Source organism: Sesamum indicum, linkage group LG2, assembly GCF_000512975.1.
Source record: "Sesamum indicum cultivar Zhongzhi No. 13 linkage group LG2, S_indicum_v1.0, whole genome shotgun sequence".
In the NCBI taxonomy this organism is placed as follows: domain Eukaryota; kingdom Viridiplantae; phylum Streptophyta; class Magnoliopsida; order Lamiales; family Pedaliaceae; genus Sesamum; species Sesamum indicum.
Window position 1 is genome coordinate 16,771,207 of NC_026146.1, and position 10,134 is coordinate 16,781,340.

Genomic DNA, 10,134 nt, shown 5'->3' on the forward strand with positions numbered 1-10,134 from the left:
TTCAATCAATAACTTATCATGCGTTTCAACAAAGCGGCACCGTACCTAAAGACAAAGCTGGTATCGGACATTCTTGTCTTGGGTTCCGAATAAAAAGGCTGTCTGTTCCGGCCATTGACATACACAAAACTCACAAAGGAAGTTCATGGCTGTGGACAGACTGATCTTGCTTTTCTTTTCTACTATGCTTCTCTACTTGCTCCAAACACTCATCAAATTCTTGCATAAGGTATGGTGGGGACCTGTTCAACTACAAGCTAAAATGAGTTCACAGGGAATCAGAGGTCCACCATACAGGTTCCCCCATGGGAACACCAAAGAAATCTCTTACATGAGAACCCAATCCATGGAAAAACCTATGGCTATTTCACATGACATATTTCCAAGAATACAGCCCCATGTCTATGCATGGACCAAGGCTTACGGTAAGTACAAGTTTAAGGTTATTTCAATCTACGTTTTTATAAGTCATGATCAGATATAGAGTGTGTTTCTTGTGTTTTACCGATTTCAGGGAAGAATTTTCTTAATTGGCACGGTTCAGAGTGCCAGTTATTTGTCACGGAACCGGAGCTCATCAAAGAGATACTGATGAACAGAGATGGCGCGTTTCCGAAAATGGACATGGATGGCTATGCAAAGAAGCTGCTTGGTGAAGCTCTCATCACAAACGAGGGCGAAAAATGGGCGAAAATACGGAAACTGGCTAATCACACTTTCCATGCAGAGAGTCTCAAAGTGAGTGTTACAGATTAGGCTGTTTAATTGTCGTCCACGGTGGAGCATCCTTAAAGAAAATTTCATTTTCATGTTGCAGAGGATGGTTCCAAAAATGAGTTCAAGCATCGAGGAAATGCTGGGAAGGTGGAAAAACTATGAAGGGAAGGAGATTGATGTGTTTAAGGAATTCGGGCTGCTGACAACTGAAGTGATTTCCAGGACAGCCTTTGGAAATAGATACGTGGATGGGAAACATACCTTTGAGATGGTCGCCAAACTGACAGCATTAACTGTTAGAAATATCTATAAAGTCAGATTTCCTGGCATCAGGTTTATTTTAAGTACCCCTACTGCGGTTCATTTTTCAATAGTTTATCTTCTGATTCTCTCTGTGTGTTTGTCAGCATGGTACTAAAATCAGACGACGAGGTTGAAGCAAAGAAACTCCAACAAAGAATCAAAAGTTCCATTCTCGAGATTGTAAAGAAGAGGGAGATTAATGTGAAGGATGGAGAATTTCAGAGTTTTGGAAGTGATTATCTTGGACAACTTGTGGAAATGACTCATGAATCTGATGTGAAAAAACGGATTACAACAGACCAAATGATTGACGAGATCAAGGCAATGTATGGCGCGGGACACCTCACAACGACAAACTTGCTCGGGTGGTGTGTACTACTTCTAGCTACAAACACAGAGTGGCAAGACAGGGCAAGGGAGGAGGTGAACAGAACTTTCGGCAGGAAAAGCCCTGATTCTGATGGAATTGCAAGATTAAAAATAGTAAGCTGACTATCTTTCCTGAAATCGTGTTAAGATAATTACAGCGACACCCTCTAAATTTTAAGTACATTTAACGAAACATCTGAATTTTGAAATAAGTACACTGCATCTGCTGCAATCACGTTTTCCGTTGCATATTCCCCATCCGAACACAAACTCATTTGCAAGAATTTGTAATGTAAAACATGACTGTAGTGTGCGCTTAAAAAGGGTTGTTGTTATAACATGTATATCTTTGTAATTTTCATGTAGATCAACATGGTAATCAATGAGTGTCTGAGGCTATATCCTCCTGTCCTTACGGTGACAAGGAAAGTTGCCAAGGAAGCAAAAATAGGGGAGCTTCGTATACCTCCCAAGATCAACATTTACATCTCTATTTTAGCACTGCACCATAACCCTGAAATCTGGGGCAAAGATGTTCATCTTTTCAGACCGGAAAGATTTGCGGAAGGAGTTGCTAAAGCTACCAACAACAACACTGCAGCATTTCTGCCCTTTGGTTTGGGACCTCGAACTTGTGTAGGCTTAAATTTCACCACCAATGAAGCCAAGGTTGCACTTTCAATGATTCTGCAGAAGTACAAGTTTGTTCTGTCACCTAATTATGCGCACCATCCAGCTGATGTTTTTATCCTCACTCCCAAACATGGAGTTCAAGTGATCCTTGAAACAATCTAAGACCAAAACGTTGATGTTCACTTCATGAATATGTTTTCCTAGATGGCTGCAAAATAAGTTGTTTCTGTTGTTTTTCTTAAATGTAAGCTGAATCGTGTGCAAAGATTTATGAATGTTTGATGAACAGTTCATGGAATTATGCATGATAAACGTTTTTGATGAATTGTACATCCGGGATATGATAGGGGTCATAAACTAACGACCGGAACTCCTCAGGGTTGACAGTGTTTCCCAATGCAAAACCCTCCAACTCTGAAGTCAGTAAAAGAAAACTAAAGCTCAAGATAGGTGACTAGAAAGTTAGTCTGTATGAATTGCTTACCTTATTTGACTTCTAAGCATGATATTTCCAAGATGGTCCAATGATACAGACTACATGTACATCAGCTGCATGTGGCTTGGTCAATGGTGTAGAATTCAGGTGGCAATTCATGAAGGTCTGCATAAATATATAAATCGATCTAATCCTATTTAGTCATTTTCCATGTCCATACATCGGCACTTTTAACCAGAATATCATATCCTGTTTTCCCCTATTTCATGCCAGAGGAGTAATAAAATTTGCTAAGGACAATAGTGATGATAGTTTGATTTCAGGTTTCTTGTTTTATCCCGTTTATGAAGGACAAGCAGATTGGTTGCAGGTGACCCTTCAACGTTATTATGATCAGCAACAATTTTTTTATTGAATTCTGATAGTAACTGAAGGACAAGAAACAAAGGATATTCCCTCTAAGTCCATTCTCAGACAAATAATCTTCTTTTTTTTTGTTAAATAAAAACAAAGTTCCAGTTTTCTTTATCTTATCATACTGTACCACCACACATTGAAAATAATTAGAGTTACATCGTATGTTTCTTAATAGAATACATCATCCTTCTCAATGATATATCATTTGAACTGGTTATATGTCATATCAGCTCAAGAATCCTATAATATGATCTACATGCATGGTTTGCCCGTTATCACTTTCAACGTGATGTCAGACTTTCGAAGAGCTCATGGACCACAAAAATTTGATTGTCTGAGACTGTGAGAGCTTTGGATCAATTGATGAGGCCAAAAGACTCGGTAGTTCCTTAAGTACAATTATTGCTGATTTCTTTCTGTTAACCCTTAAATTTAATAGATAATGGAGATTTGATGACAAGAAGGTATCTTTCGGACAATAACAAAGTGATAAAATACATCCTTAGATGACTGAATATAAGATTTGTTCTATACTAGGTAATCAGTTGAAGTAAGATGACTATTCTTGTAAGCATAGTGATCCTTCTTGCTAGCTCTTTGTTCATTTACATCCTGCTAACTCTGATTGGATTGATTAAGAAAGTATGGTTGAATCCAATCCGAGTACAACACCTGATGAGGTCACAAGGAATCAATGGCCCTTCATACAGGTTTCTCCATGGAAACACAAAGGAGATCATCAGCATGAAGAGAGAGACTATGGGAAAAGCCATGGATGAGATATCACATGATATATTCCCAAGAGTTCTGCCTCATGTACATTCATGGGCAAAGTTATATGGTAATTCTGAAAATTTTTCACACATTAGACCAGACATTTTCGCATCATATCAATGTTTCTGTTGTGATTGACATGCCTAAAATTAAATGAATAATGGGACTCCTGTTTTCTTTTTTCTTTCTTTGTAGGTGCAAATTTCCTCAACTGGTATGGTCCTCAAGCTCAACTGGTTGTCACTGAAGCAGAACTTGTTAAAGAAATTCTAAATAATAAAGATGAAAATTACCCAAAAATCGACCTTGAAGGGTACGCAAAGAAGCTACTGGGAGACGGGCTCTCGTCATCAAAAGGCCAGAAATGGGCAAGGATGAGAAAACTCGCCAACAGTGTTTTCCATGCAGAGAGCCTGAAAGTAGGATAAAGGCATCTGCTAACTCAAACTTAAGACAACTTGGAACCACATTTTTCACTAATTTCTTGAGATTTTATTAAATGCAGAATATGATTCCTGCAATGATCACAAGTGTGGAGACAATGCTAGAGAAGTGGAAGGAATATGAAGACAAAGAAATTGAGGTATTTGAAGAGTTCAGAATACTGACATCAGAAATCATTTCCAGGACAGCTTTAGGCAGCAGTTACATGGAAGGGAAGAACATATTTGATATGTTGATGAAGTTAACGTTGATAGTATCCAGAAATGCTCACAAAATTAAGTTTCCTGGGATTAGGTACAGTTGTATACTGGGAGGGGCTTGTAATATTTTCTTGTTTTTCAACTTGACATAGTAGTTCTGATTCCTTTGCAGTCTATTCTTGAGGAGCAAAGACGAAATCGAGTCAGAGAAACTCGGGCAAGGCATACGGGATTGTGTCGTGCAGATAATAACGAAAAGGGAAACGGGAGAAACATTTAGAACTGATTTTCTTGGAAAGCTCTTGGAAGCTAATCAGGACACAGATGAAAGAAAGAGGATTTCAGTGGAAGACATAACCGATGAATGCAAAACATTCTACTTCGCGGGACATGAAACATCAACATCATCGCTCGCATGGACTATTCTTCTTCTATCTGTGCATCAAGAATGGCAAGATAAAGCAAGGAACGAGGTGATTGAATTGTTTGGCCAATCCAAACCTAATCCTGATGGCATAGCAAGGCTAAAAATTGTAAGAAAAAAACATGAAATTCTCTCGTCTTTCTTAGTTAATACAACTTGATTGATGGATTGTTCTGTTGTTCATGAAGTTGACCATGATCATCGAAGAATCTCTGAGACTTTACTGTCCAGTGCCAGCCATCAAAAGAAAGGTCGAGAAGGAAGTTAAACTCGGAAAGTTAACTCTACCACCTCAAACAGAGCTGTACATTTCGCAATTGGCGCTGCATCATGATCCCAATATATGGGGAGAAGATGTTCATCTTTTCAGACCGGAAAGGTTCGAACAAGGCATTGTCAAGGCGACTAACAATAATCCTGTCGCATTTTTGCCATTCGGGTTCGGACCAAGAACTTGTGTCGGATTAAACTTTGCAATGACGGAAGCAAAAATAGCACTTTCGATGATTCTGCAGCGCTACAGGTTGATCCTTTCACCAACTTATATTCACTCTCCGGTTCAGGTTTTCATGGTTCGTCCACAACATGGAGTTCAGGTCATTCTCCAGAAGATTTGACGGGGCTTAATTCGTCTTGGAATTGTATTGTGGGAGTGTGAATAATGTTGTACATCCAATAAGAATAATTTTTTATCATAATCTTTCTTACTTTTCATGTAAGAAATCGGGCTGGGAACTAACAATTGTGAGGCCTAAATCTTACTATTTGAGAGCAAGTTTCGATTAAGTATAATCATCAGTTATGTAATAACTTATGCTCGTAATTTGCATGTTGTATCCTAAATCCAAGATTAAATCAATATTGTTTTCCACCTAGAAGATTAAGATTATTCAGAAAATTACGAATGATCAACATACTCTCACCCAACCAAGTTTGAACTCAAGACCTCTTATAAAAGATCGTGAGCCCAAATTGTTAAATTGCCGTTCAAAAAACAATGAATATTTAATTTCTTGAGTGACAACAGATCATTTATCAAATAAGACCCTAAGTTTCATACAAATTACATAAAACTTTAAGTAAGCAGAAATTAACAAACTTAAATAACATCAAGACTTAAATTTGTGTAATGTGTCAATGAAGTCTTTATCTAACGTTTAAAACCAAAATCTTGGGATTCCTCAAACATGAGTTTATAGAGTTTAATTCTATCAAACGCGTGGGTATTTATTTTATTTATACAATTTTATTTTCCATTGTTCTATACAAGGATTAATTGTGATTTAACCCATGATATGGAAAATATTTTGAGAAAACGCCCGTGAAAAAACAAAATTGATAAAAGTCCAAACTCCTGTGGCAACTGGTTTATCTTTTTTCTTTAATTTTTAATTAGAAATTGATATTTTTGCCCTTGGTTAAGAATCTTTGGATTTTAATTTGTATAAATTGATAGTTCATATATCATCAATAACAATTTAAGATTCATATTTGATCTTTCAAGTAAATTTCATCCTTTAATCTTTTCATATAAAATATGATAATATATTGAATTTGTGTCCTAAATTTCATCTCCTCAACTAATGGTTCAAATCCTGGGAAAAAGCAACGAGTCTTTCTTGTGGAAAATTGTAGTCAACAAAAGTCACCACCCACCACAATTATTGTCCAAGCTCCAATAATCCACACCCTTAAACAAATCAACCGCATCCAACTTCTTTAATACCTTTTCCCAGTCCAGACCCATTTCACCAATAACGTTCCAACTTAATGGTTAAGGTAATAAAACTGAATCTCTACCAATGTACTATGTTTATTTCAATTTATGTAAGTTTAATTTTAATAAATCTATCAAGAAATAATAAAATATGTTTAGAACAAATTAAGTTTAATTTGTATTTGATTTAATTAAAATTTGATATTTAGCTACTGTTGACAAATGAACTAATTTCAAATATATACTTAAAGTTGAACAAATTCGAATAGTAGCATAATTACTCAACTTGATTCATAACTAAAAACTTAAAAATGCAATTCATCACCCCTATAAATATCCTTCTCATTCCCCATGTCTTCTCATATCACAAAACAAGATAACCACCTTCATCGCACTGAGCTACTGAAAATGGGATCCCGCCCAGGTGGAGGAAATCATTCGTCCACACCAGACATGGAGGAGAAAGACAAGGATACCGGAGCAACTGCAACCGCTGTGGCGGTTGGTGCAGCGGCAGGAGTGGCGGCCCTGGCGGCATGGGGCATATCCAAGTGGTTTGGAAGCTCCGAACCCGAATCAGAACCACCACGCCAGGAGAAGATGATGAAAGCTCCAGGGCGAGATTACTACATGCCCAGGAAGGATTTTGTGGAGAATCCTTCAGGCTACTTCCGCGATCTCCGTGGCAAAAAGTAAAAAGCACGAAAACTAGCAGGACGAATAAAAGTGTGATCTTTGCCGGGCTTTCTACTATAGGATGTTGCATTTACTATGCTTTTGTGTGTTAATTATTAATTTCTATGAGATTGTTAGAGTTCTATATAACTACATATGATCGTCTGCAGCAACAGTATGTGCCTATCGGTGTGGTCTTCGCCGTCAACTCTCCTTGATGAAGTTGATTTCTGTCATGCTGCTTCGGCAGCTGAGCTCATATAATGAGCCCTAATGAATGTTTTAAAGTTGGTTTATCATATCACTACTGCTTCCCTGCTCGTCAGATTTTCCTTCCTTCGACATGCAAATAGAGAATCAAGCTCGAACAAATTTTAATGTTAGATCTACTGAGTAAATTGAGCAATAAGAGGAAAACAGTTGATGATGATCATGGCTTGCTTGGTGAAAACTTACGTCATTTATCAAGAAATGTACATTTGCAGGCAAGGTAAAAGTTGGTTGATATGATTTTTCATTCACACTGGGACAAGATATATCTATAGTACAACAAAAATGATGTATTGGATCCGTACAGCTGAAAGGGACAAAGTAGGACGAATCTTGTTTGCTTTAAGGCACCTTCATTTGCTTGACTCTGTTGGTCTTCCTCTTTAACGATAGCCCCACCACCACCTTTGTTTTCCACTACTTTCACATAGTAATTTTTACTTAGCTCAAAAGAAAGACTTTGGTCTTGGGTGTGGGCTTGAGCTCTATAATCATTCATTCTGCCTCGTGCTACACACATAATTGGGTTTCCACATCCATAGGAGCACTGCACAAACAGCCATCATCAATCTAAGAGAATTAAACTGATCCATGATTTCTTTTTATTAAATTTTCAAAGAATATGCAAGTAAATAATAAGGTATTTAGTCATCAAACAGTTTGTACATTGTTTTACTTAGCAACATAAGACTTGAATGGCAATCAAACAAAAAAATATATTACTTACCAGAAACAAGGGGCAAGCATTTCTTCAGGAGAAACGTGTCCAAGAAAGTGAAAATAGAGAGAGAACCTCATCTCCTTCTCTTCCTGCCTTTACCCAGTTGCCCAGACTTGAATGCATGCTCCTGTTCTTGGAGGAAAGCTCTATATTTCCCGTACTTCTCAGCCTTTTCTTCGTCCATTCGTGCCTTATCCCTTTCCTTTACCTCCAACAAGAAGTGATTATCTTTCCGCAGTTCGCGAACAGCACCTTTAGCTTCCTGTTTCAGACGTTTCTTTAATTTTTTCATCTCAGCTCGCTCACGATCTGGATCATAATCTCTTCCCTTGACGAAGCTGCAACATTAATAAAAAGATCAATAAGTAATAATGTCTAGAGATCTTCGAACTAGAACATGTGTGCCATTAAGTCCATGAAAGATAAGCAGTAGGACGAGAATATCAGTTGACAAATAGGCAATCTCATAGATAGATTATGGCTTCCTCACTATCAGCAGGCTTATATTCTGAGTAGGCCTTAGATGCTACAAAAAATGAAGTTGAATAAAGACATACTTCTCTTCAAACTTTGGAACTGCTGTCTTGATAATCTTTTGCTTACGGAGTCGTAGTGGTTGACGCAGCAAGTTGTGTTCCTGAGATTTACTCTCAATACGTCCGGCTACATCTCTGATTTCGACCTTCAATGCATCTGGTATCTGATCTTCTTCTACCAGTCCATGTAATATTTCAGAAATTGGCAAAAATATCTCAGGGAAAGATTTTAATCCCTCATAAATGCTGACAAATCCTTTAAGATTTCCAATGATTGAAAAGAGTATGCTGGACCTGCAGGTAAAAAAGCGTTAGCTTATCATCCAGATGGAGAGTTTTGATGCGATTCTTTCTTAAAGTATTACACCTAAATTATAATACAACTATTATCGATTTAAAAATCCCACGAGCAGAGTTCAAAATGCTAGTTACAATCATATAGTTAAAAGAATCATTAAACATATTGCAACACTGCACTGACAATTATAACCAGCTTCTCATATACACCATGAGGACAATGAGAAGAAACATCAAGTTTAGTAAATCAAGTACGTAATACCTAAGATCAACCTATATCCATGCGAACATATATTGGACTAACAACAGAAGTTTATGAATTCTAAAAAGAAATCCTACTAACCTGAACATGTTGGAGGCAAAATAAGGAGAGTCATCCGGCAAGTCCATTAACATTAGAAAGTTTAAAGAATTGATCTTCTCAACGTGTCCTTGAATAGAGAGTAATGGTCTTAATGTTTTCAATTCCATGAGATGATATAACTGTCATAATAACAATCAATGAGTCATTTCTTTATCCAAAAGCATGAGAGCCGCCTTCAATGTAAGCAAGCCACTCATTAAGTTGATTTTATACGAAGGTACTGCTTCTGCAATAAATGAGTTGACAATTAGTAAAGAAAACCTGAGAAGCTTCGCATCTTTTCTTATTATTTAGAGCTGCCATTAGCATGGTTTGTATGAATGTAATTGCTTCAGGGCAGAACTTTTGGGATTGTCTACTGACCTGCAACAGTTCCCCTAGTCAGTAGCAGATCAAGAAGAGTTGTTCAAGTATATATAATTGCAGTCAACACAGGCGTGGCAGGCATGAGGAAAGGAATGTGTGCACTTAAAAAATAATTATGCAGAGACTGCCAGAATTTTTCAATTGGTAGCCATTATCCCAAAATTTATGCTAGATAGGCACCTAAAATGCTAATAACAATGATTTTTGGAAATATTTTGCAGTGTACTGTGATTATTGACCATTATGCAACATAAAGTTAGTCTCCTGCTAAGTATATTTTGTAATCCAAAGGATGAAAGAGTCAAGCAAATTAATACTCACAGAGAGCACCATAGAACACAAGAAGGAACCAATTGCAATATCTCGACCAGAAGTTATAGGACAGCGCATGAGGTATTCGGACATCAACAAGATAGCAGGAGTCATGACAGCATGCCGGAAATCAGAACAGGGGAAGATCATGGACCACAG

The 10,134-nt window shown here is 37.4% G+C and overlaps 3 protein-coding genes across 3 annotated transcripts in view; 2 read left to right on the forward strand and 1 right to left on the reverse strand.

Annotated features, from left to right (window-relative positions):
- Nucleotides 1-2,313, forward strand: LOC105156470 (cytochrome P450 CYP749A22). Its single transcript, XM_011072606.2, has 5 exons — nt 1-425; nt 515-738; nt 818-1,050; nt 1,125-1,503; nt 1,756-2,313. The coding sequence occupies exons 1-5, from the start codon at nt 146-148 to the stop codon at nt 2,182-2,184; spliced, it is 1,545 nt and encodes a 514-aa protein (XP_011070908.1). The 5' UTR covers nt 1-145; the 3' UTR covers nt 2,185-2,313.
- On the forward strand, nt 3,383-5,565 carry LOC105156471 (cytochrome P450 CYP749A22-like). Its single transcript, XM_011072607.2, has 5 exons — nt 3,383-3,716; nt 3,845-4,068; nt 4,155-4,387; nt 4,466-4,826; nt 4,906-5,565. Exons 1-5 carry the CDS (start codon nt 3,431-3,433, stop codon nt 5,332-5,334), a joined length of 1,533 nt encoding a protein of 510 aa, XP_011070909.1. The 5' UTR covers nt 3,383-3,430; the 3' UTR covers nt 5,335-5,565.
- The window catches only part of LOC105156472 (nucleolar protein 14), an 8,806-nt gene continuing 5,772 nt past the window's right edge, over nt 7,101-10,134 (reverse strand). Inside the window, 6 exon segments of the mRNA XM_011072608.2 lie at nt 7,101-7,926; nt 8,107-8,438; nt 8,658-8,930; nt 9,277-9,416; nt 9,559-9,660; nt 9,985-10,134. The exon segment at nt 9,985-10,134 is cut by the window's right edge and continues 10 nt beyond it. Coding sequence (XP_011070910.1) covers nt 8,174-8,438; nt 8,658-8,930; nt 9,277-9,416; nt 9,559-9,660; nt 9,985-10,134 — 930 coding nt within the window. The 3' untranslated portion in view covers nt 7,101-7,926; nt 8,107-8,173.